At 36.2% G+C, this 27,991-nt stretch overlaps 1 protein-coding gene across 2 annotated transcripts; it reads left to right on the plus strand.

Annotated features, from left to right (window-relative positions):
- The first annotated feature begins 2,596 nt into the window (after window positions 1-2,596).
- LOC125679104 (PDZ domain-containing protein 8-like) lies at window positions 2,597-27,991 on the plus strand. 2 transcript variants are annotated; one of them, XM_048918053.2, is made up of 22 exons: window positions 2,597-2,864; window positions 3,587-3,853; window positions 5,429-5,547; window positions 6,491-6,569; window positions 9,585-9,671; window positions 10,485-10,742; window positions 11,131-11,344; window positions 11,874-11,983; window positions 12,402-12,488; window positions 12,571-12,653; window positions 12,848-12,932; window positions 14,432-14,809; window positions 14,923-15,018; window positions 15,381-15,524; window positions 16,302-16,408; window positions 16,570-16,791; window positions 17,106-17,181; window positions 17,326-17,420; window positions 18,811-18,941; window positions 19,340-19,593; window positions 20,027-20,224; window positions 23,010-27,991. In XM_048918053.2, exons 2-22 carry the CDS (start codon window positions 3,704-3,706, stop codon window positions 23,742-23,744), a joined length of 3,708 nt encoding a protein of 1,235 aa, XP_048774010.2. In that variant the 5' UTR covers window positions 2,597-2,864; window positions 3,587-3,703; the 3' UTR covers window positions 23,745-27,991. The 2 variants fall into 2 exon arrangements, with proteins under 2 accessions (XP_048774010.2, XP_056009890.1); XM_056153915.1 differs by having other exon boundaries at window positions 2,603-3,107.

Here is a 27,991-nt window from a genome sequence, read left to right on the forward strand (position 1 = left end):
TTTTAAAGATTTTTCCTATATATTTGTATGTAAAACTTTGATCCCCTATTGTGGCCCCATCCGACCCCCGGGGGCCAGGATTTTAACAATTTAGAATCTGCACTACCTAATAAAGCGTATCTGTAAATTTCATCTTTTCTAGCCCAGTGGTTCTTGAGAAGAAGATTTTTTAATGACCCTACCCTATTTTTACCTTTTCTTGATTATCTCCCCTTGGAAGGTGGCCTGACCCTTCATTTTAACAATTTAGAATTCCCTTTACCTAAGGATGCTTTGTGCCAACATCGGTTGAAATTGGCCCAGTGGTTTTTGAGAAGAAGTTAAAAATGTTAAAAGTTTACAGACGGATGGACAGACAGACGGACGGACGCCGGAATACGGGTGATCAGAAAAGCTCAAGCGAGCTAAAAAGCAGAATTATTTGAGAGCGAGTTCCTTACAACATGTTAGTAGCGGAACGAGCTTATGCCATATAGTTTGTAGTTCTTACCTGAGGTATTTCAACTATCTTGCTATCTAAAATAGGATTGACTTTAGTTTTAACAAAGATTATGTAAATGTACAGGGACGTCTCCTTATTAATGATTTTAAACATTTCAAGTGCAATCTTTCTTACACGTCGTAATCTTAAGCTAGGCATCTTGAAGTTGTACCTGTGAGCTAGCATAGTCATCATGAAGCATAGTGCACGTTCCTAGATGTTTCCAAGTTTTCTTTCTTCTAACTCACCACAGAAGTATCATGTTAGAAGACAATGATTAAATTCAACCAATCCTTTCCAGAACAATTAACTGTGTTGGAGGAAAAACGAGCAGCACTCCTATAGCACAAACGTTAACCCACCCAGTCATCACTACAAACTCTGCGCTCAGCCAGAAGCAAAACCCAGAGGATAGCAAGGCACTGCGCCAGCGACTACTGGCTTTGACTCTGCGAAAGTATTCAGTCGTCAGCCGATGTAAGCAACATCCATGAAGTGTACGACGAAACCAAAACAGGGCAAGTCAGGGCCACTGAAATCTGGTGAGACTATCAAAGACAAAGGAAAGCAGATGGAGAGGTAGGTGGAACATTACGCCGGGCTTGTACTCCAGAGAAAGCATAATTTCCGATGCCACACTGAAAGCCGTTGGGCGTTTACCAGTCATGGATGAGAAACCCATGCAGCGTGATGGAACTCAGCAAGGCAAACAAAAAACTAGACTGCCTGCAGGGACAGGACCTGATCGGATACCCACTGAGGTCATCAAGAGCGCAAAGGGAGTCCTATTAGGTCAGCTACACGAGGTACTGTGCCAGTGCTGGGAAGAAGGAGCAGTACCGCAGGACATGAGGGACTGCAATATTGTCACTCTGCACAGAAACAAAGGAGACAGGAGTGGCTGCAACAACTATCGCGGAATCTCCTCAACATCGTTGGAAAGGTCTTCGCCCGCGTGCTGCTGAACAAACTTGAAAAAAATCGCTGACTGGGTGTATTCCGAATCATAGTGCGGCTTCAGGTCGGAGCGCTCCACCATCGACTTGGTCTTCTCTTTGTGCTAGCTGCAAGAAAAATGCAAAGAACAGCGACAACAATGCGGTCCTGTCTCACGCCCAGATTCACAGTATCTTCATACTGTTACAGCAACGTAGCCTCCGTTGGCTCATCAAATAATCTTTATCTAATGTCGGACATGTCCACGGCATTTCAGACGATCCCCAAGGACCTGCTGTAAGGGGAGCTGGCGACCGGCGCAAGAGCCCAAGGGCACCCCTCTCCGCTACAAGGATGTCTGTAAACGCGACCTCAAGTCTCTAGTCATGGACACAGACTGATGGGAGGGGATCGCCAGTGTCCGTGACAGATGGAGACAGGAGCTTGGTAGAAGACGCTGAAGAGGGTAAGTAAAGCATAGACAGACGCACCTGTCGCAAGAACAGCCAGAGGAGAACATCAGCTAGAAGATGCCACATTCACGTGTTTCATACCGATTGTTAAGCCGTTCTTGGCACACTTATTTTGACTGCGGATAACTCCGTTTACCTGATCAGGATATATGGCTCACGGCGGGTGTGACCGGTCGACAGGGGATGCTTACTCCTCCTAGGCACCTGATTCCACCTCTGGTGTGTCCAGGGGTCCGTGATTGCCCAACTATCTATTTTGTATTGCTTGTAGGAGTTATGAGATTGATCACTGTTCGTTATCTTCACCTTTCATGCAAGTTGCCAACTGTTACAGGGCATTCACGCTGCTCCCACATCGGTCTCTACCACAGGCAATTGTATCGCTTTCGGTCGAATTTCGATATAATTCAGTGCCTGTGATCTCTACAGCCACATCCGTCGCTGTTCCTCTGTCAGCACCTACTGACTTTCCAGGCACAGGTTCCACATGGTTACCCGAGACCGACGACCAGTTTTTTTTTTACCCGAGACCGACGACCAGTTTCAGCATTAGAGTTTGAATTAAAAAAAAGATATTCACATTTTAAAAGATACATTGCTTTTAAAAATAAGTCGTGTTTAGGGGGAAACCCCCCACAAAAAACAGTCATATAAACAATACCCACCCCCCACCGGAATCAAGCATTCTATTTTATACTAAGATTGAGTTAGTTCCCTTTGTAAACAAGTTGCAAGAATATACTATAGATACTAGAGGTGGTGGTAACATGCTAAACGATCGATTTTCCTACAAAGAGAATCTGAGGGTGTTCCTATTGAACGTTGTGCAATAATTCATGAGCGTAATAATGTAATCTGCTTCCGACTGTTAACAGATACTTCCCTGCTAAGAACGCGGGCACTTGATTGTTATTAAAAATGGAACCCGAATTATCTCCACCAGTAAACCGCCCACACGATTTATTTGTGAATGGGTAAGTGTTTTATATCAAGTAGTAAACAATGAAACATGATACGATACATGATATGTTATCAGTCCGATTCATGAAATGTTTTTATACTGTGAACGTTTAACTTGAAACTAGCCAACCGTCGATATGCTCATTACATAATAAGTGAATACAGTGAAGTCAGCTTTCAACATCCTCCTGTTTAAAGCTGTTCCGTGATTAGAACTCATACACTCAAACAGTAGCTACTGGTGTCCAGCAAATGATGTAAGTCACTTAGGGTCTCAATATTTATGTAAATACTTGTAACAACATGGTAAAGCTTATATGTGGACATTGCACTTTCTACTTGTAACTTTCAATCAATATAGGAAATAAGATGGAAAGTTCATATATGTTAGTTTTATATAAACAACATTGTTAATGTTCAGTTCCTCAAAAGTAAGTAATCTGAAGTAATATTTATACCTTAATTCATTTACTATTGGGGACATATAACTTGCATATAGTAGAAGAAAGGCTATATACCTGTTATTATGGAAATAACTATCTTACACTTTTACTGTATGTACATGTATATAAGTATGTACATGTATATAAATATAAAGGCATCACATTGATTTATAACGTGGGTCTAAAGCTGTCAGCGTGACACATTTTCTATAATATAGGCTATAGTCTAGCACTGTATTATTTAATGTACTGGGAGATAAAATTTCTTAGATATAAATTTTTTTATTTTTCAGAGGCTGATGATCATGCAGTGTATCAATATTTTTCCTAACAAAATGTACACCACATAGATTTTGCCATCCGGAGCTAACCCAGACCATGGTTACCAGGGGCAGACATTACAGAGCAGTATGTTGGTGACGGCTATTCTGTGTTCCTTTATTCTCGGAGTCGTATTTACGCTGATCATTCAGTTCCTCTTCATCAAATATCAGCTGAACCACACTCCAGAAGAAGAAATCAAACACAAGCCACAGTTTACAGATTTCAAGCTGCCAAAGGTACAAGATAACCACAAAGATTCAGAACTTGGAATTAAGCCTTTACAAATAGATTAATGTCCGAGTATCTCTCCATTCCTTAAAAGTAACGGGGCCCAGGCCCTGAAGGGGCCGAGGTCCATTGTTTGATGGAATGGAGATAAAAGAGGACATTGACCTACTTAAAATCCACCCCAGTTTGAATGTAACTATAATTGTAACTCATATTAGGAAATTCTTTCAATAAATTATAAAAATACTATTAATATCAGAATTATATATAATACTAGTACAGAGTTTTGTCATATGAAGCATCTATTGTTTAATTTTTAAAAGTTGTCATTGTCTGCATTGGCTCAGTGGATAGAACTTCTGCCTTTAATGTGGAAGGTATTGGGTTCGACTCCCATCTGTGCCTTTGGGTTTTGATTTGAATATTTTTCTTTACATTTTGTTAAAACAGTGACAAAGGCCAAGGGGATTAGGGGGAACTTGTTTATTAAAAGTCAAATTTAGCTACATAGAACATTACTAAGTTGTTGTCTGAAACTCTCCATTCCTGAAAAATAATGGAGTGCTATTACAATAGGGTGACGTCACAGCTGGATTTTAATGAATAGTGAAATTGAATTTCGATAAAAATATTACTTTCAAACCTTAATTTGTAAATTAAAAAAATATATTCATAATGTTATTTAGAGAACTTTATCATGTTTACTGTGTTCAAGTTTAACTGTTAGGCCAATTCAACTTAATTGATAGATTATCATCCCCACCCGCCCCTCAAAAATTGACCCGCCCTGATTTTTTTTATTTTGCCAAACTTGCGATTTCCGGAAAGTTTTCATGTCCGACTCTGGTATTTACACTTCTTGACATTTCCGGTTTAGCAAATAGATCTATATGGTTTTCTTAATTTCTCGCGTTCTTACAGGCGTAAATCTTGAAGAACTCGTTTGTCTTTCATATTCTTCTCAGAAAATAAAAATTAAAAAATAAAATCCTCCCACCCGCCCCATACATTTTCGTGACCCTGGATGATAATCTACTAATTAAGTTGAATTGGCCTTAAATGAAAAGGCATTACCGATATAATAAATTATGTATTTTATGTCAAATTAAATGTGTGTACTGTACTAGGTATTTTTTAAAAAGATGGCAAAACAACAAACAATTATGTAGGAAATTTGGAATCCAAAATCAGTTCTAACAGTTTTGAGTGTAAAAATGAATGAAGTTGATATATGTGACCAATATCATAGATCTGAATCTTTAGCAATATAATATTTTCTTTCTTTAAAATTAATTTTAATCATAAGCAAGACTGTGGCATAGAAAAACTATTTGTAACTGAATTTTTCTCATACCTGTAATAATTGTTGTATAGGGACCCTTAATACAAGTATGTCCCATTCTCGTCATTGATATAGGCATGGAAGAGTTACCATCCCTGAAAAGCAGTGAAAGCTGATTGACATTACTTTATGGTCAAATTTATTTACCATACGTGATCTAGTGTTGAAATGTTGTGATATAATATCATTAATATGGTGTTGCGGTGTTGGGTTGCTTAATATAATATTGTCTTGTTTTAAGGACTTATTGGTTGCACTAAAAGAGGCTCTCAAGAAAGATCAGAGAGAAAGTTGCCTGGCCTTGAACTTGATCATCAGCTTTCTGTTCAGAGAACTGAAGGATAAAAAAATCATTAGAAGGTAATAATTACTGGGTGAATCTTTTGGAAGCTGAAGGAATAACAGAGGGAAACCAATCTTATGCCTTTAGGTTTTAAGGACTTATTTAGTGTTTTGAAATTGAAAATAAGCTCTATTGACAAGATCTACCAATACCTTTTCCAAATAGGTTATATGTAATAAGCTTTGTGTGTGTGTGGGTTTTTGTTTGTTTGCTTGTTTTGGTTTCGTTATAAAAAGAAAAAGAAAAAGGTATAATGATTGAATGTTATAAAACTCTTAGCTACATGTAAGGTAATACCAGCAATGACTGGCCGTGACAAGAGACTCAATTCTTACGGAGATGTTGATGGAGAATGTAGGATTTCTAGTTGCTGAATGTTTGTTATTCCAGCAGCTTGTGATCTCTTAATGTTATTGTTCAAACCAGAAGGTTTATATTTGGATGTTAAGAGACAAAAGTAGATTTTTTTTAGTAAACAGATATTAAAACTGCTGAAATATGAAACTACAGTATATGTTGATTTGCTTGAATGATATGTGCAGATGCCAGAATGCTAAATAGATTGACAAACTAATTCTTGATTGACATCCAGTGGGGATCCGGGTTAGAATAGGTCCTCAGTACCCCTTGCTTGTCGTAAGAGGCGATTAAATGGGGCAGTCCATTGGATAAGACCGCAAAAACTGAGGTCCCGTGTCACAGCAGGGAGCAGGGGTGGCATGATAAAGATCCCTCCCTGCTCAATGGCCATAAGCACTGAGCATAGGCCTAAATTTTGCAGCCCTTCACCAACAATGGTGATGTCTTCATATGAGTGAAATATTCCTGAGAGGGACACTAAACAATGTACAATCAATCAACAATTCTTGATAGACACATGGAAAAATGTTGAATATTTTCAGTGGTACTTATGTAATAGTAATTTTTAGTTTATCATATTAATTATATTGATTTTAACAGATGGGTAATCAAGAAAATGAACACAGAATTTGCAGAGCTCATGCAGAAAACAGCTGGCAGAATTTTGGAACAAATATCAGTAAGCTTGATTAATTACTACATGCTGTGGTGCATTTTTACTGAATGTCTTGAGCATGTACATTGTAAGTCTGAAGAAAATAATATTCATTATAAATCTGCATGACCATTTACAAAATCAGAGACAAAAGTGGGGGTATATATGCTTATTAATGTTGAGACCTACAAATGGAGTTTATGTGAATTATTTTAAGAGCAAAAAGGTCAAGATTAGCACACTGTAGCTCAATTACAAACACTATGACCCTATTTATTATACCCCCCCGCAACAAGTTGTGGGGGGGGGGGTATACTGGAATTGGGTTGTCCGTCTGTCTGTCCATCCGTCCGTCCGTCTGTAGACGCAATGGTTTCCGGGCTCTAAAGCATTATCCTTTCCACCTACCGTCACCATATCATATATATGGACCACCCATGGGATGAAGATGATCCCTATCGATTTTGGGGTCCAAAGGTCAAAGATCAAGCGCACTGGACATCGAAGTAGCAATATGGTTTCCGGGCTCTAAAGCGTTATCCTTTCCACCTACAGTCACCATATCATATAATGGACTACCCATGGGATGAAGATGTTCCCTATCGATTTTGGGGTCAAAAGGTCAAAGGTCACACGCACTGGACATCGAAGTAGCAATATGGTTTCCGGGCTCTAAAGCGTTATCCTTTCCACCTACAGTCACCATATCATACATATGGACTACCCATGGGATGAAGATATGTTCCCTATCGATTTTGGGGTCAAAAGGTCAAAGGTCACGTGCACTGGACATCGAAGTAGCAATATGGTTTCTGGGCTCTAAAGCGTTATCCTTTCCACCTACAGTCACCATATCATACATATGGACTACCCATGGGATGAAGATGTTCCCTATCGATTTTGGGGTTAAAAGGTCAAAGGTCAAGCACACTGGACATCGAAGTAGCAATATGGTTTCCGGGCTCTAAAGCGTTATCCTTTCCACCTACAGTCACCATATCATACATATGGACTACCCATGGGATGAAGATGTTCCCTATTGATTTTGGGGTCAAAAGGTCAAAGGTCACACGCACTGGACATCGAAGTAGCAATATGGTTCGGTTTGTCATGCCATTTGTTTTTTACACTCAGAAAAGAGGTAGTTTATACCTATTACCAACACCCTTTGGGAGATTGGGGTAAGCGGGGGGTATTCTTAGTGAGCATTGCTCACAGTACCTCTTGTTCTCTTTGTTTTTATAATTCCTTTTCAGTGTAGAAATTAAAAATGTACTTCCATTTACTGTAAAACTTAGGTTTTAACATCTTTAATATGTAAGCCTTAGAATTTGTGGTGTCATTCTTAAAAGATTAATATATTTGTGATGAAAAAGAAATCACAAATACATGTAGAAACCACTTTGAAAGAGAAAATTTTACTAGGATTTCTATTCTTCTAACCATCTGGATGCAAAATATTTTCTCATATTATACATAGTGCAGCATATCAAGATTTGTTGGATTTGAAATTATACAGTTAAGGAGTACATGTACATAATTTATGTATGATTTTAAAATGAAATTCTGATAAACACAAAGCCCTGCACAAATTTCAGGATTGTAGATCTTAAGCATCTTGATGATTCAAATACACTGGCTTTTCATGGAAAGTATACCTGTAAGAAAAAATAAAGTTAAAATCCCAGCATGATCACATGATGTTGCTAGTTGTGTCCTAGGACAATGGACCTTTTTCATGTTGTCTCCATTTTCCCAAGTTTAAAAAGGACTGGCTTAATTGGTTAGGGTTTGAACTGATGAAACAGATTGGGAGTACTGGCTTGGTTTGGCAATTAACCTGACAAGAAAGACTGAAAGTATTGATTTAGTTTAGGGTTAGTACGATAAAACAGGTTGAAAGAACTAGCTAAGGTTGGGGGTTAACCTGACAAAACAGACAGGGAGTACTGACTTAGGCTGGTCTGGAGTTTAGTTAACTTGATGAGATAGACTGGGAGTACTGACTTAGCTGGCCTGAAGGTTAACTGATGAGATAGACAGGGAGTACTGACTTAGGCTGGCCTGAAGGTTAGTTAACTTGATGAGATAGACAGGGAATATTGACTTAGCTGGCCTGAAGGTTAACTGATGAGATAGACAGGGAGTACTGACTTAGGCTGGTCTGGAGGTTAGTTAACCTGATGAGATAGACTGGGAATATTGACTTAGGCTGGCCTGAAGGTTAGATGAGATAGACAGGGAATATTGACTTAGCTGGCCTGGAGGTTAGTTAACCTGATGAGATAGACAGGGAATATTGACTTAGGCTGGCTTGAAGGTTAGTTAACTTGATGAGATAGACAGGGAATATTGACTTAGCTGGCCTGAAGGTTAACTGATGAGATAGACAGGGAATATTGACTTAGGCTGGCCTGGAGGTTAGTTAACTTGATGAGATAGACAGGGAATATTGACTTAGCTGGCCTGGAGGTTAGTTAACCTGATGAGATAGACAGGGAATATTGACTTAGGCTGGCCTGAAGGTTAGTTAACCTGATGAGATAGACAGGGAATATTGACTTAGCTGGCCTGGAGGTTAGTTAACCTGATGAGATAGACAGGGAATATTGACTTAGGCTGGCCTGAAGGTTAGTTAACCTGATGAGATAGACAGGGAATATTGACTTAGGCTGGCCTGAAGGTTAGTTAACTTGATGAGATAGACTGGGAATATTGACTTAGCTGGCCTGAAGGTTAGTTAACTTGATGAGATAGACTGGGAATATTGACTTAGCTGGCCTGAAGGTTAGTTAACTTGATGAGATAGACAGGGAATATTGACTTAGCTGGCCTGGAGGTTAGTTAACCTGATGAGATAGACAGGGAGTACTGACTTAGGCTGGCCTTGAGGTTAGTTAACCTGATGAGATAGACTGGGAGTACTGGGTGAGGTCGGGGTTGAATTTAACGAGACAGAATAAGAATATGCACCATCTTGTTAGTCTTCATGGTATTCTGACTGTTTTCTGATCATATATTGCTTTTATTTCAATGTAGGTTCAGGAATTCAATTTAGGACCATCCTTTCCTGTCATAAAGTCTGTAGCAGTCAAAGATACTAAAATAGAAAATGATGCAATAGATGTAAGTTTTCTTTTGACAGTTTTTATATGCCCATCATTATGTTATAGCGCGGTCCGTGCGTCTGTCTGTCTGGCTATCCGTCTGTAGTCATGTTTTCCAGACTTTTTTTCGTAACGGATGCATGTACAACTTTGTCAATTTTCCCTCAAGAATTGTAAGAGCGAATTTGCATTTCAGCTGGATTGGTCCATCCTTGACCTACTTTAGGGCTATAAGTAGATCAAACAGTCTTCTGGACTTTTTTTCGTTACCAGATACAGATATTGCCCTGAAATTTACACATAAGCTTCCTTTCAGAAGAATACAAGTTTAGTGTGCATTTCAGCAGGATTGGTCTGTCTGTCTGTGACCTACTAATATTAGGACTTTAAAGTAGGCAAACATTTTTCGTGGCTTTTTTATATTAAGGGTACAGATACTGCCCTGAAATTTAGTTACAGGCTTCCTCTTGGAGGAATACAAGTTCAATTTGCATTTCAACTGGATAGTCAGAGTGCACAATATGCTTCCAGGTTGAATTTCACTGTCCGACAGGCGTATATTTTATCATTTGTGGTACTCTTGTTAGTAGATGTACACATGCAGTGTTTTCTAAAAGCACAGAGGATTATGCTCTGAATACTTCGAATTTTTTAATCATTCAAAATCAATATATATACTACATTATTTTGATCCTGAATGATTGATAAAAAAAATTACTTTGGAAAATATTGCCATCAGATTTAGAAAATATAAACCCGGTTATTTCAATGAAAAATTGCATCCTATAGTTATAAAGATATACATGTAAATACATATTTCTATAATTTACAGAAATTAGATATAGAAGTTGACCTAGATTATCGGGGAGGGTTCCAGTTGTCTTTAGGAATCGACCTAGTTCTGGGAAAGCATGTGTTTCTGTCTGTCACGGTCACAAACCTTCAGGGGAGGGCCAGGCTGCAGTTCTCACACAAACCCTACAGTCACTGGTCCTTCTCCTTCTACGAGGAGCCGCATATTGATTTCCAAGTGGAGTCAAAGTATGGAGGGAGGGCAACTCCACAACTGACTTCCCTGATTATTAAACAGGTGGGTTTGCCAATAAAGATGTGATCGTGTTTAATCTATTCTTTTTTTATATTCTGTTTACAGGGCCTTTTCACTTTGTAAGGGACACAGTCATTGTCTTGCAAAGTCTAGAGTGAATATGAAATGAAATTCTTAAAACATTGCCATCTATCAAAGTTCAGGTGTATATGAAAAAGACCTAATGTGTGTAATGTCTTTAAGAGTATATAGTGCATTGTGTTTTATGTGCACAAACGAAGTTTGCCATGATTTCTTTGTTCAGAAAATTAGCATGGCATTTTTTTCATTGGCTTTTATTGAATTGGAAATTTTTGATTAAAATGATAATTTACAAATTTTGTTGATTGAAAGTTTCATAACGTGACAGATCAGGCTGGTTGTGTTTCAGATTAGAAGAACCATTCGGAAGAAGCACACACTGCCTAACTACAAGTTCAGGATGAAGCCATTCTTTACGCCCCCACCATCCAGAGTTCCACAGAAAGATCTCTTCATAAATGGCACCAAAATAGGTCATGGGAAGCTAACTGTGACGATTAAATGCTGTTCACGCTTGATTGATGTTCCATCAGATTCCATTCTCTACTGCACATTATCAATTGGTATGCAAGACATTTTTATATACATATACACTGTACATGTATTTTACATTTCTTGCCTTTGATATCTATACCAATTTTAATGAAAGTCATTTCCTCATGAATGTGATGCAGTTGTAAACAATGTGCATATAATCATGGCAAATATGATACATCTCTTTTAAGGACTGAGAATGCTTCATAAGTATGCTGATGTGAAGTTCATACCCCCATTTATTTTCAGAAAATTCATTTCTTAAAAAGTCTTGGTAATTTGAATGAATGCCAGTACATATATGTAAATTTGTATACACCAATTTCACTGAACAACTTGGTGAATATCAGTGATGTCAGTGAGTTGTATCTATATTTAGAAAACTGAAGATTCAGGCCTTTTAATCGTAACTGAGTTTGAGTCGAAGGCAAAAGTGAGCTTAGCATACAGCCATTGGATGGCCTACAGTTGTTCATCAATCATGACATGCATAAACCTTGCCGTACATCAGCCTGTATAAGTTCATTTGTTGTGAAACATAATTTAAATTTTATACAGATAGCTGCCCATGGCTTGAGTTGCTGGAAAAGAAGAAGAAGGTGTGGATAATTCAAGATGTGGAGATCATAAAAGGCAACTCGGAATCTATAGGACTTATATTTAAGGAGGTAATAAAGTGAATGTGGAATATACTCGCCAGTGTCCATAAACTCTAAATAAAAGATAGACTCTTTATATATACAGTACCAACTAGTGTCCATAAACTCTAAATATACAGTACCAACTACTGTCCATAGACTCTGTATATATACAGTACCAACTAGTGTCCATAGACTCTGTATATATACAGTACCAACTAGTGTCCATAGACTCTGTATATATACAGTACCAACTAGTGTCCATAGACTCTGTATATATACAGTACCAACTAGTGTCCATAGACTTTGTATATACAGTAGTGTCCGTAAACTCTAGATATAGAATATCAATTTGAAGTGCCTCTTTAGTAAAGAAAAAGATAAAATATGGAAAATATGAGAGAGAAAATCCTGAATATTAGAAATGATGAAAACTTTTTGATTTTAGGAATTTTTATTGGATAAATATGAGGATGTTGTTATGGTGGACTGTGTAACTCCAGGCTCTCCTGCTGACCAATCAGACGTCAGAAAGGTACATGTAACAACCAATTATTTTATCACATTTCTAACCAATTCAGTCAGATTATACATTAAATTTAAAATTATCTTTCCAGGGAGATATTTTGTCCCTTATCAGCAATGTTAAAGTGACAACTTCAAAGCAAGCTGCAAAATTATTCAAAAGTGCTGGAGAAAGGTAATGTAAATAGAGTAAAACTGATGTTTCACTGATATAATTGCATCAACCTGCATGTATATATACATGTACATCACACAGTATTATATCTTAAAAATACATTTGTATGTAACTCGGATAATAGATAACTTTAAGATAAATCAAAGTTGAAATTTAATTGTATTTTGAATCAACTTGTAAATGTATTTTTGCAGGGTTTCAGTGAGGATAGAAAGAGCAAAGATAAAAAACCACCCCCCTCTTGACCTTCAAATTACAGAGGATAATGTCAGTCTCAAGGTCAGTTGATTTTACAGTCCCCTCAAAATGTAAAGAATTTGTATTTTTATCTATTATAGCACAGTGGATTTATCTGCCTGCCTGTCAGCATCTTGCTGGCCAGTCAAAAACAGTACTTACATGTACATGTATAAGGCTAATTTTTGTTGGTATGAAATGCGTTTTTTGTCCCTGTTTTTTGGACTGTATTATAGCATGGCCTTTCCCATCCCTTTTTTTGTCTCTCTGTTAGCGTTTTCATGTTGGAGTCATATCTGTCACACCGTGAGGCCTACCAGTAGGACTGTCAAACTTGATCAGCCAATGGTCATTGTGCCTCCTTTTGGAATTTTATGACTATACATACTCATATTGTGTCCGAATCATATCTTTCACATTGAGACCTAAGGCCATCAAACATGGTCTGTTGATGCATCTTTGCAGAACGTGTGTTGTGACCCAAAACGAGGTCACTGTTTTCTCATTTTGGAATTTTATGGCTATTCAGTTGTGTTCAAATCATATCTTTCACACTGTGAGGCCCAGGGCGATCAAACTTGGGAGTTGAAACATCTTGGGGAAAGGTGTGTCACAACTTAAAAGGAGGTCACTTTGCCTCGTTTTGGAATTTTATGGCTATACAATTGTGTCCGAGCGTAGCTCCATCAAGCCTGGTCTGCCGATGAATCTTTGGTTGAACGTGTGTTATAATCCAAAAGTAGGTTGTGACCAACTTCTGAAATTTGATACTATATCCATAATCAGAGTGTTTCTAGGTCAAATCGTTTATAATAATCAAACTTGATCAGTTGATACATAATCGGGTAACGGTGTGTCACTGCCTAAAGGCTGGTCGTGGTGACCTCAATTTTGAATTTACAGTGAAGTTATGTATGGTTTGTATCTTACACACTGTGTAACCCAGGATCATCAAATCTTATAAGTCAATGCATCTTGGGGTAACAGTGTTTCACAGCCCAAAAGTAGGTAAAGTTGACCTCAATTTTTAACAGATTCAATGTGCTTAGTGAGGTCGTGCATCATACAGTCAATTTATTCCAATGTAATCGCAAATGACAATGCCACAGCTTGTGACTTCGAGTATTGAAACAGAGATATGCATCATGTACATATAATTCCAGACAGGCATATTAAACATGTACATGTACCTTAGCAGTGATATATTTTAGCTAAATTTCATTTTCACATAATCTGCAACTGTCAGAGCTGAGCCATTTTTTTTTTTTTTACTAAAGATTGGTTTATTTAAAAGCTAATCATACCTTTGAACACTACTGTATTACTGAATACATTGAACTGGAATATCATTGGTCTTGTTGCACTCCTCTAACATTCAACATCAAGTAGATATTCTTACTACTACTTCTTAAAGCATTATAGACATAATATACATTTCCCCATCTTTCTAACCTCTGATATAATTTTGTGATGGAATTGCATTCATTTTGATAAAAGTAGATTATATATACATATATTGGTAGGCCTTTTTTGTCTCTTAGGATCTTACCCAGAATGACTTAACTAAAACATCCGAGAGTTCAGAAGATTTTGTCAACATCAGTATAAATACTCACCAAGGGGAAAAAAGTTCCTATACCTTACCATCCCCCTCCAGTAGTCCACAGAAAAGAGTTCTAGACTTTGTGAACACTGGCCTTGGAAAAGGGAAGACTCTTCTAAGAGGGAGACAGAAAAGTAACACCATACACGAAGCACCTGCTAACTTACAGCCAGCAGGACAAATTAGTCCTAAGCCAATCAGAAGGAATGTGTCAGACAAGAACCTGTCTAATCTTGGAACCTCACCCTCAGGATCATCCCTGAATGGGGGGATGGATCTCAAGGGGCGGAGTCAGAGTGATGTATCATCTGCAAAGGTATGCTGGCATACTGTATGAGAAATGTAATGAAACTTGATTTAACAACTTATCAACAGGATTGTACATGAGTGCATATTAATACACTATACTGAAATCATCTCTCCACACAGTCTTTGGAATCAGCTGATATAATGATGAATGAAGAACCTGAAGATGAAGATGATAACACCGATGTCATTCAAACCATTGAGGTTCCCTCCTGCAGTGTAAGCTTTCTGTTGTTCATTAGCAGTATAAATCACTGTATGCTACAGTCTTACACGTGTGTCAGTCAAGATCTGTGTACATGTAGTAAGACTAGAGGACTACTGGGTACGTTCATAATTACTGTATGTGTGACAAAGTTATTGTAGAAAGGTTTTACAGAAACAGAACATAATTTTTTTCTACTTTGCAATATGGATTGTGATTTAGCAAGTAATTGTAGAACAATAGATACAGGTTTTTCATCTGGAACCTGTTTTGTGGAAAGTTAATATTGTGTGATATTATACCAGTGAAAGATTATGTTTGGAAATCCATTGCATGATAAACTTGTAATGAATTGATCGTGTTACATTTATTGTAGGACCCTGTGTGGAATGAGACATTTACATTCAATGTTCGTGCTGATGAGAAGTTTCTGAATGTCTGTGTATCTTGTAAAATACCAGAAAAAACGGATAAACAGAACAAAACCATCAAACCATCTAAGGTCTTTGCCATAGGACAGGTAATTTTTTAGAAAGAGAGTATTTTATCAGAGAAAGATTTAGATACCACTGTGGAGATGATTTGGTGTGGCTGGAAGAGAATTTTGTTTTTTAAGATATGCCAAATTAGAATTTCTTTTTTTAGTTTAGACAGCTGTATTATGTTGAGATTTGCAGTGGGATGTCATCATTGCAGAGCCCTTGTTTGATTCTATATTATGTATTACATGTATTTTCTTTTTATGCCCCCGGAATCGAAGATTTGGGAGAATCTAGTTCTTGGCCTGTATGTGTGTCTATCTGTAGCTAAAACTTTAACCTGGGACATATCTTTTACTGTGGAATCATCATTGTTGGTGGGAGATTGATGTTCGTGGATTTCGTGGGGGATTGATGTTCGTGGATTTCGTGGGTCACTTTTACTAATGAATTTATGTGTCCTCGAACATTGTTTTAAAACCAAATAGATTTATCTCTCCTAGTGATATTGTATCACCTACCCACGAAATTACGTCCCCACGAACCAGCAAAATTATGCCTACCCACGAACATTGTGGCAAGACCTTTCCGTTGACACTAAAATCTTTGACCTTGTGACCTTAACATTGACCTTTGACCAACACATCTTATTTCTGCGTAGCGGTACATCTTAAATACTAATAGACAATAATAACAAAAGCAATACAATTACCAGCGTACAAAAAGGGAGACGTGTAAAAACCCTTTGCATAAAGTCAGAAGGTGTACCCTGGTAAAGAGAAATGATGACTACATTGTATTGTATCCTGTATTTGTAGGTCAGCCTCTCTCTGCTAGACATATGCCTGGACTGCTTGATGACATTACAGGGTGATACACAGCAAACTGTGTCCTTGGAACCTACAGAGGCTAGGGCGGGGGCCAGGTGAGAAACTCTTCACAGAGGACAGTAACAGTCAGATGAATGTTCTAGTGATGAAAATTACCTCAAAAGACACGACCCTCAAAAAACCGGTACAGTGAAGCATTTTATATCTAAAGCTGTGGATAATTTTTATTAAAAATATTGAATTGAATGCTTTACAGTCGGAACAAGTTTTCCTCCTACTCGGGACATCCAGGATTTGACCCCAGTCTGTGTTTTGGCGACATAACTATGGAATTTTCTCACAGTCCTAATAATCTCAATGACAAAGATCTCAAACAGTTAACAAGGAAACTCCCAGAACCAGTCCCAATAAACAGGAAGAAAGAGGAAAAACCAGTGACTGTCAGTAAGGAGGGAATCCTGGGAGATGCCATCAAAGAGTAAGGAAGGAAATTTAGGAAATCTAAAAAAAAATCTTCAGAACCACAGGGATAAAATCATGCCGCACATGTATGCAAGTGTCCACATGTAGTGTAGATTGAAGTTATTCACACCGTGCAGCCTGGGGTATAGGGTTGGGCCACATTAGGATATCAAGATTTACATAGGAAGATACATGTATATATGAACATTCTTTGCAAATATTCTCCTAATGAACTACAGGGTTTCAGTTGTTATGAAAACATTGTATTAAAGTGTAGATTAATACTCTTTGATGAAAACATAACTTTTTTCTATCTATTTACATGGGCAGAATTGTGAAGGGAAAACATGACTTGATGCTTACAAACTTTGATGCAGCAACATACTGCAACTACTGTGGGAAGAAGGTAAATTATACACATGCATACATTAGATTAAAGGACTACATTGTCATGTACATGTGTATTTATAAAAAAAAAAGTTAAATTTGAAGAAACTGCAATTACATTTGTTTGAAAATTTTCATATTTCTCTGAATTCTTTTCTCTTAGATCTGGTTTAAACAAGCATTTTTATGTAGCCTGTGTGAAATGAAGTGTCACAAGAAATGTGCAGCCAAATATCAAATGGAGACAATTTGCACTGAGTAAGTGTAAGATTTCCTGAAGGTTTTAAAATGTACTAATATATGACTGATGAAATTTGATTTAAGGAATGAAAGTAATTTTTTCTCATTTAATATGAGACAATTTATGGAATACAGACTGAAATACTGTAAAGGTGGAAATATTTGCTGTGAATTTATTTTCGGTATATTTGGATTATATCAATGATTACGAAAATTTAACCATCACAAAGTGCTGTTCAAAGTATTTGGGGGTATGAGTTCATCTTAACGTAATGATTCTAGCTTCGTCTATTTACTGTACTTGATATTGAATTTGCTGAAGTTTATTATTCAAAAGACAGAGGTTATGATGGACGAAGTAATCTTTATTATGTACATTCATTAGGTATTCAGTACATACATGTATATAAAACATTTTGTTATCTCATTTTTCAAACACGAAACTGCATTAAATATGTAAAAATTGGCATTCGATCACTATTAGCAGTCAGTATTAGCACCTGTAATTACCTTGAGGCGCTACCCTATCTATTGTACCTGTATTAGACAACCACCTATCTGACGCAACCAACGACCATGATTTTTACAAAATTTTTGTATAATTTCATGAAATACCTTTATTCAACGACTACATTTTTCAATTACAACGTGATTCCTACTTTTGATTTCGGTCGAGCATAGCTATTCTTGGAATTATCATCCCTAACACTTTCATTTTAAAATGCACAGGTACTAGTTCGACTGTGATCTTTCGTAGTTGGCACTCTGAATCAATGATTATACCCAAGCTATCAACTGATTAACATGTAATCAACATGCAGGGTTGTATGGGGTTAATTAACAAAACCTGAGTTGGTTTTTTTTAACATAATGAAGTACACTGATCAATAATTTTTGTCACTGGTCTAAATCAGGTGCTGAGAGTTGTTATCGTAATATCCCTGGTCAACATGATCATGTAACAAGCATGCCGTGCAGTGCACCCTAATGTGCTGGCCTGCGTATCCTGTGTGTAAAGACGTAGGACAATAATTTGTAGGGTGCTGATTCCTTACCTTATTAATAATGCGAGTGAAAATATACTTTAATAGATGTGAGGTATTATCAAATTCCTTGTATTTTCTACCAAACGAGTTAATTGTACAAGAAATTGTCTATTGATATGATGATTGATTGATTACTTTGGAAGGCAGTACAACTTTGAGAAAGTGTCATTACTTTAATTAAACTAACATTTGTCAAAAATGGGCATTTTGAATTACATGAATATTTCCCACTGACAGTTTCAAAATTATGGTATTCATAAAACCATAAATCATCAATTTTATAATGAAAAAAATCAGTTTTAAATGGTTCCACATGTACCTCTAAGTACTGATAAAATACAAGTCCATGTATATTATGCTAGGCATGGGCCAATGAAGAGGTCAGATCCAAAGGCACCATGGAAACCACTGATGATCAGGGCAGAAGGAGAAAAAGTGAAAACTGCAGAGAGAGGCACAGGCATTCTGAGTAAATTTAAACAGAAAAAGACAAGTAAGACTATTTTAAGTGGTAGTGGTAGTTGTAATTTTGATTTGCGAAAAGATCAGCTATTCTGTTGGAATGTCACCACTTTTCAAAATATGTCATATCGCCTACGTAAAAATGGAGACTTTTTGTCTTTTGGACTAATTGACAAATACTAAACAAAAATTGCTTTTTATCTTGGAAATTATTTTTTTTTAGCAGCACATATACAAATGATTAATTGAAAGATCTTTCAATAATAGGTGCAAGGAAATCAATCTTCATCAATTTATGATTTTCTATACATGTATTTAAATTTGAAATATTGTAATCAAAAGTGGATCATCTTAACTTTCACAGAAAGAAGAAGTGAACGATGGGTCCATGTCAGTCATCCATTAGTAATTCATTCTGGGCTTTTTCAGCATCAAAACCACAGTCCTCCCTTCACAAACCCTCCACCCCAACCCAGGTCCTTCCCTATACACTGTCTCCAAACATCAGCCCCACTTTTGGGCGAAGGCGCAATTCAGCACCCAACACAGACAGCCTGACCAATCAAAGCACTGCTGCACATATTGCTGATTCCACCTCAGTGACACAGACACATTCAGCTGGGTCACTTCAAAGCTTTGTCACAACTTTACCCAAGCCTCAGTCAGATGAGTTTAGCATCAAGGTACATGTTTTTCCAGTTCAGTTTATTCTCTCGAACCATTAATGGTACATGAGGAACAGTATCAATATATGTACATAATAAATAACACTGGTCAGAGCTACATTATATAATGCAAAATATAAAATGGCAGTTTGGAAAATTTAATAGGGAGTTGGAAATGGAATTGGCTACTCACTATGGACATAGTGTTTCACACTCTGTAATTTACACTGTGTGATTCAAAAGACATTTAAGGAGACCAACACAATTGAATCCTTTTATACTATTCTACAAAATTCTAACAAAAAAATGGTTAGGGAACACAGTGACAAGTAAATGCTTTGCTTTTCTGTACTTGTATTCAAAAAAGCATTATTGTTTACTGCAGTAGTGGTATTTGAATTTTAGATAATGCACTTGAAATGATGAAAGTAATTGAGAGTTTTGTTTACAGAGTAGGAGTTCAGTGAATTCAGACTACGACACTTCGGATGATTCAGATTTAGAAATGGAGGATATTCTCAGTGGGATGAGAAAGAAGCAGAAGGGACAGAACTTGGATGAAATGGTGGTCATGGCTGCTAAAGAAATGGGGAAGGAATTGTATGCAGAATTGTCATTAGAGGAGAGGAAAGCTAAACTAGATGCCATGGTAACCTTGCTCTGTTTTCCTAATAAAAATGTAAAATTTTGGAAAGAAAAATTGAACTGAAAGTCATCATTGGATATCCACGGGTGATCTCATCTTCTACTTGTGATGAGTAGAAGACGAAATCAGCTGTGGGTATCCGACGATGTTGAAAGTTACATATTCCTTAAGTTTAGTCATGGATTCAGTTCTGTTATCATCATGGAACATAGATTAGCATACTTTAACGTATGAAAAATCTGATAAAGGCGAGAATGATAAAGAAAGTCTCTTAAACTAAAGGATAGTTATATACTAGGTAATAATTCAAAATATCAAATTTTGAAGTTAAGTTATTTTATAAATACGACCCAACAGGGAGTAGTATGACACATTCACTGTCTGGCTGAAGGGTACAGCATGCATTAGAATCATCCCGTGTTGATCAGTGAAAAATATGTGCATCTGTTTTCCAGTAGATTTTGAGATCTTTACTCTCTTTGGTGTTTTGAAATGTTAGATTATTTTTTTTCTTGGATCAAAATAATGTAACCAAGTTTTGTTAGTGGAAAGGATTCTGTCAAGCCACTCATCTCCCCAGCTTGGAATTTTTAAGCAAAAAAAAAAGCCTGACTTGACGGCACGGCATCTACCATTTTAGGTCACTTGAGTAACTCAGATGACCTTTTGCTATTGGTCTGCATCTGTCATCATCTGTCCTCCATTAACAATTGAACATTTTTATCTTTTGAAAAAGAGGGGGCATATCATTTCACCTATCGTTCTGTTGGTCTGTAGACCAAGTCATGTCCACTCCATATCTAAAGAAACATTTGCTTGACAATAACCAAACTTGGCACAGTGGTTGCCCCTAGAATATCGATTTTGAGGTCACAAGGACATACATGTAGGTCAAGGGTCAGTCTGTTGTCTATAGACCAAGTCTTGTTCACTCAATATCTAAAGAACCCTTTTCTTGACATTTACTACAAGGTGAAGTAGTTACTACTAGATAATAGATGACCCCTATTGATTTTTAAGTCACAAGGTTAAATGTAAGGGGTCAAATGCAACATTGTAAGATAGTGTTTGCTCACTATCTTAAGAATGTCTTGCTTTACAGACATCAAACTTGATACATTGGTTCTGCTGAAGGAGTAGATGACCCAAATTGAGATCACAAGGTCAAAGGTTAAGGGTCATACTGGACATGATAAAGTATTGTCTGCTCAATATCTTTAGAACAATTTGCTTGACAGATATAAAACTTGGTATACTGACTTATCCTAAGAAGTTACTCCTATTAATTTTTATGTCCAAAGGTCAAGGGTCAAACTGGACACAGTAAAATATTTTCTGCACAATATCTTGAAAAGCCTTTGCTTGACAGACATCATGCTTGGTTTACTGGTTCAACATAAGGAGTAGATGACTCCTATTGATTTCAAGGTCAAAGGTGAAACTTCTCTGGACATAAGATATTGTCCGCACAATATCTAAAGAACCCTTTGCTTGAATGTTGAATTGCTATAGATTTCATAACACTTGTGGCAAGTGATACTTTTAAGTAATACTCAGGTAACCAATAAGGCCTGTGGGTCTCTTGTCTTGTGGTCATCAGGTAGGAGTTTCACTACTCACCTAACACACATGTGACTCATACAAAAGTTTTCAGTGAGAATATTGTGAACCAGCGACTTGTATATGTAACACATCAACACAACCATAAGACGTCTGTCTTTCATGGTGATGTCATGAATACGGGACTTCATCTGCTTGTTGCATAACACTGGCCTTCCACCTCTTTCAGCGTCAGCTAAATAACATGCCCCATCGAAAAAAAATGTTTATGCCACTTGTAGATTAAGGATCTAGAAATGTTCTGATTATTTTTGGCTTCCTCGGTCATTCTTTTGGTCTCTGTCAGCATTTTCCTTAGATTAACACAGAATGGCACACTGTTTCATGCAGATGGCCGATGTTGTTTTCTCTAGCATTTTCAAGAACATTTCCTTGTAGTTTTGGTGTTGATAAATCCTCTACTGGTCTTATAACAGATATTAAAGACATATGAAAATGACATCAACTGTTGTGGTTACATCATAATTAAATTTTATAAAGTACTAACCTGTACAATAAAAATCAAGATAGGTAATTTGCATCATTTTTACCTTGGGTCATGTGTGCCTTCTGTGCCCTTTACAAACTGCGATTTTAGAAAAACAAGGAATGTTTCTGAAACATGTATCCCCCCCCCCCCCCCCCCCCTTTGTGGTACAAATACACATGTATCATTTAATTGATAGTAGTAACAAAACATTGCAAGATATTGAGTTGACAGTATCTGCCTACGTTCAGAGTGGATTGACCCTTGATCTTTGACCATGTGAACCCAAAATCAATAGGGTTCATATTCCTTATGAAGTACCAGTGTACCAAGTTTGATATCTGTCAAGGAAGGAATTCTTCCTATGTCCAGAGTGGTTTGACCTATGACCATGTGACCTCAAAAGTAATAAAGGGTCATCTACTCGTTGGGATGCACCAGTGTACCAAGTTTGATGTCTGTCAAGCAAAGGGTTCTTAAGATATTGAGCGGATAAGACTAAGACTTGGTCTACAGACTGACAGACAGGTGCAGAACAATATCCCCCCTTTTTCAAAAGGGGCATAGAAATATAAAACACACTATACTGATTGGGAATTTTATGACAAACATTTTAATATACAGCATGTAGGTGTAAACCCATTTTTAGTCACAAAATAATGAATCATTTGATAAGTTGACCTTTGTTGTATTACATTTCAGGTTTCCAAACTACAGAGGGAAATAGATGAAGAATCTGAAAACAAGAATGAATTAACAAAGGCAGAAGAAGAGACCATCGATCAAGCTCAGAAAGAATTGTTACGTCATCAGATTGCAAAATCTGATGAGAAAGTGGAAGCCATGATGATGATGATGTTACATTACTGTGCAGGACTTCAATATTGTCTGGATCAGGAACAAGAAGAAAAGCAGAGAAGAGCTGGTACTAAATCGTCATCTGCTAGCTATGATAAACAGCCTGTAGAGGAGATTAAGAGCAGCGAGTCTAATTCCCCAAAGAGTCTAATTAGGGAAGAAAATCAGATTAGTTGCCCTGCTATCTCGGTGGAAGTTGCCAGCTCTCCAGAGGAAAATGTGGAGGACTTTGCTCTGTTTCCTGAGAGAGAAGATGATGTGGTACACGTGGGGGTGGTGGATGATTTGATGCAAGTCGAAGATGCCTCACATTTGATGCAGGATCCTTCAAGATCTGATCGAAAGCAAGAGGAAGAGACATTAAAGGCAACAAATATGGAGGGTAAACATAGACTTTTATCTTCATACAATGATCAATCTACTTCCTTTAAACAGCCAGAGGTGTACATGGACGAGGAAGACATTTTAGCAGATGTTATTAATACTGTTACAGAAATCATTGAAAAATCTGAAGGGGAAACAGATTCAAGTGATTCAGAGGATGCTGCACAAGTTGATGAAACACATTCCATCAATTGATATACATGTACTAGTATATGTCTCACTGATCAAAAAATTCTTCAATATGAAATGATTGCTGTCTCTCTGTTAATGTATATCTTTTAAGAGATCATTCACTGTACATTAGGCTTAAGAGATCATTCGCTGTACATTAGGCTTAAGAGATCATTCACTGTACATTAGGCTTAAGAGATCATTCACTGTACATTAGTCTAAAGAGATCATTCGCTGTACATTAGGCTTAAGAGATCATTCACTGTACATTAGGCTTAAGAGATCATTCACTGTACATTAGGCTTAAGAGATCATTCACTGTACATTAGACGTAAGAGATCATTCCCTGTACATTAGACGTAAGAGATCATTCGCTGTACATTAGGCTTAAGAGATCATTCGCTGTACATTAGGCTTAAGAGATCATTCACTGTACATTAGGCTTAAGAGATCATTCACTGTACATTAGGCTTAAGAGATCATTTGCTGTACATTAGGCTCGTTGTTCAAAAGATATTTAGTGTAACGCATGAAATACAAACTTAAAGATTTGGAGGTAAAAGCGTACACTTTTTCCGGCTTGTATATGTATGTCAGTGTTTGTGATTAATTTGAAAGCTTATTGTGATATATCAAATGTGATTCAGTGACAGCCATATTGTAGCCATTTAGAAGACCCAATAGTTATAATTATTTACTGTCCAAGTTTCTTTCTTACATGTACTGAAAATTGCATATCATTCATGAGAATTTTATTTTTCACCGAATTGATGAGGTTCTCATGATGAATTTGAGTCCGTAGACACAAACAGTTATGAACTAAATGAGCATATCTAAAAATTATGTTTCTGGTATATTTTTCAGAGCAAGATTTTGGACATAAAGTCTTTTGAAATATTTAAGTGATTTTCAGTTGTGTGTCCCAAATGCTGGTGGGAGAATTGCACTTGTTTATTGGTCTATTGTGTTTTTCTGTCAATTACAAAATACATTTAATCCTGTTCATCTGACACTACAGTTCAGTGAATTTCAACCATGTTTTTCTGATTCAGATTGTTCTTAATTTACTCTGCAGTTGGAGTGCATCCTGTCAATTTCTCTCCTAAGTGTAACTGTGACAATTCCACTATAACTTTGACATGTTGAAAATTCAAGTTCACGATTAGATTTACATTTTATGTGAGTATTTATGATGAGGTTTGAAGTAAAATAACACTGAACTATTGGAGACTGTAGGGGACAAAGTGTTTCAGAGTGCAGTTTTTAGGGGAGTGAATTTGCATATTTCTAAAAAGAACCTATGTAATATAGTTTTGATGGAGAGTAAATGCTTTATGAGAAGGTACAGAATAATTCTCAGAAAGTCTTTGTATTTTACATTTACAAGATTTCCTCTTCAATAAAACCACAAAAATAAATTGAACCCTTCCCCCATCAAAAAGGGGGAGGGGGTTTATATATGCATATATTTTTTCCAAGTTCAAGATTATAAATAGCTGAAAAAAGCACTGATTCTACATACTTGCAAATGAAATTTTTTTTTTATTCAAATGAGTTGATTCTCCTCTCAAGCATTGGTCCTCAATTCCAACACTGAATGTACATGTATTTAGTTATAGGTCAGTATTATATAATTTTCTAATAGTTTATTTTTACATCACTAGAATTTGACTTATTGAGAGTGTATAGCCAAGAGCCAGTAATACTCACATTGCCATAAATTTTGTATATGTACATGCACTTGCTGCTAATATGAAAGCATATACATACATATTTGTTTATTTAGTGTTTGGTTGTTTAGGTACTTAGATATCAAACCCTTTAAATTCGTACTTAAATTGTGATTTTTGTTTTAGCATAAGGTTATTACATGTATGTTAATTTTCAAAATATGAAAGTAATACTGTCAAAAAGATTTCATGGGCTTTTGAATATTTTTCTGAATGGCCACAGATGTAAAGCCTATCTATTCAATAAGTGTTCGTTTTTTAGTTTACTGCTATACCTTTGTTTTCACTGCCATTTTGATCGAAATTCAATGAATATGAAGAATTATGTAAAGATTGAGAATAATTTTAAGGAGTCCTATTTCTTCATCTGGTTACGTTTGTTTGTACTCTCAGACAATTTATTACAATTTCATGAATGGAAAAAGAATTGTATGACATGTTTGTTTTATCTTTTTGAAGAACCTGTTCCATGGATGTAAAAAAAATAATTGTATAAATGAAGATTCCAATTTGAAGGACAATTTGTGGATGTTAAAAAGAAATTTTAAATCTTAATCAATGAAAAGTATTATACAAACTACAAACATGAGATATTAAGGATTAACACATTAGGGTAGAGCAACTTTTAAGTACACTGTACTGTAGGATATAACGGCCCCCTTTTAAATCTATAATCATATACAATGTAGTTCAAGAATACTAGCTTCAGATGAGGAATTAGCGTTAGCCATTAATTCCACATTTTTCAAATTCTTATCTGAAAAATGTTGCGTTAAATTAGCTATTTAGGGGTCAAAGCAATGTAAAGAAAAAAACTAATCCAGCTTATAAGACTCCAGGCTGACTTTATGCTAGTATATTGTACTAACAGAAAATATTCTGTTTTGTGCCCTATTCCTTATAAGCCAATAAAATACCAGAAGTACACTTCCCAGTTACGATAGCAAATGTTATATATTCCTCTTTAAAAACAATCTTTAGCTGTATTATACATTCCTTTCCAACAGTCTTGGGTTTTATGAGAGGCAATCATGCTAAATCAATGGAATATTTTTATATCTTGTATAACATTTTCTACAATCATATAATAAAAGAATTACCATCAGCCCTGGGTGCCTCAAGCCTGGTGGCTTTTGAGCTGATGCATTGTGTCAATGTCTAACTGATATATAGGACACGAATGTCATGTAATAATCTATATACTATACACATTGTGTGGATCTCAGATATATATGTTTTTGATTTACTTTTGTGCTGTATAATATCTTATGTGCCACCACCTAAAGACAAGTATTCTGGTTTGTCAATCTAATTAAAACTAGTATTGTAATTTCCATTTCACTTTAAATTTGTGTATGGAGTGTATCACAGAAAAGTGGAATTTACAAGTCTAATTTTATTTAGATTGTGTAGTTTATCACCCAAAACTTTTTGTTTTTTGTTTTCACCTGTTTTGATATTATATTATGTGCAATATGACTTCTCATGTGATATGTTAATATTGTTGTATATTCCTCACTATCATATCTATATGTTACCTACATGTATATCAGAATCAGGTGCTTATTATGGATCGGTAAAAATGGCACATTTATTAAAGCTGTGTAAGTGAGTAAATATCATGCTTGATATTTACATGTATCTCATGTGGAAATATTTTTATCACAATATGAATACAAGTATACAGTGAAATACAAACGTGTAGAAATCAGTTTCAAAAAGCAGGAGGCAAAAGTTTTTAGGGAGGGGAAGTGAAGCTGAAACAGCATTCTGGGACAATTTTTCCTATATTTCCTACGTGAATTATAAGCTATTTCCAACAAAGTTTTCTCCCTCTTCTATGTGTGGGGGGTGGGGGCTTATCCTAATGTCAGAATCACAGATAATATTCCTGTACATATGCATGTATTCTAATCTATTTTACAAGTAGTGTATCGAAGACTTACCAGTCATCACATTTACAGCCTCTCAAATCTGCAAGTTGTACCAATTGACACTAAATTTCTTGGATTTTTAAAATAATTTATACAGTCAATATTTACAAAACAAATGATTTAAAAACATTATTTTCATTTTAAAAGTGCAGAATAATGGAGTTCTAACAGAGTGATGTTATATGTAAGGCAGAGTAATCATATGTGTTAGATATAACTAGGAGAGGGATATAAAAGAGATATTGTTGCAGGAAAAATTATAACATTAAGTACAATGAAAATATTCAATCAAGTAAAATTATATTTTAAAAACAGTATTAAAAGCCTTTTTTTTTTTTAATTATATGTCTTGATATCTGATACTAACATGTCAAGATTGATACATGTAGATAGGAAAGTGATCATGGATACAGGTTCTGTGAAGTTTACAACTATTGTTTTATCAAGGACCGAGAGAATGTAGTTGATATTTTATAGTATATTATGTTGGAACCTATTTATGTGAAACTGAACATTCCAAAGAGAAGCATTTTGTATTGTACAAACATTGTTTTTTAAGTACTGTGTATATTCTATATAAGTATGAATAAACAAGTACTGGGAGTGA

Source organism: Ostrea edulis, chromosome 2 (genome assembly GCF_947568905.1).
Source record: "Ostrea edulis chromosome 2, xbOstEdul1.1, whole genome shotgun sequence".
NCBI lineage: Eukaryota > Metazoa > Mollusca > Bivalvia > Ostreida > Ostreidae > Ostrea > Ostrea edulis.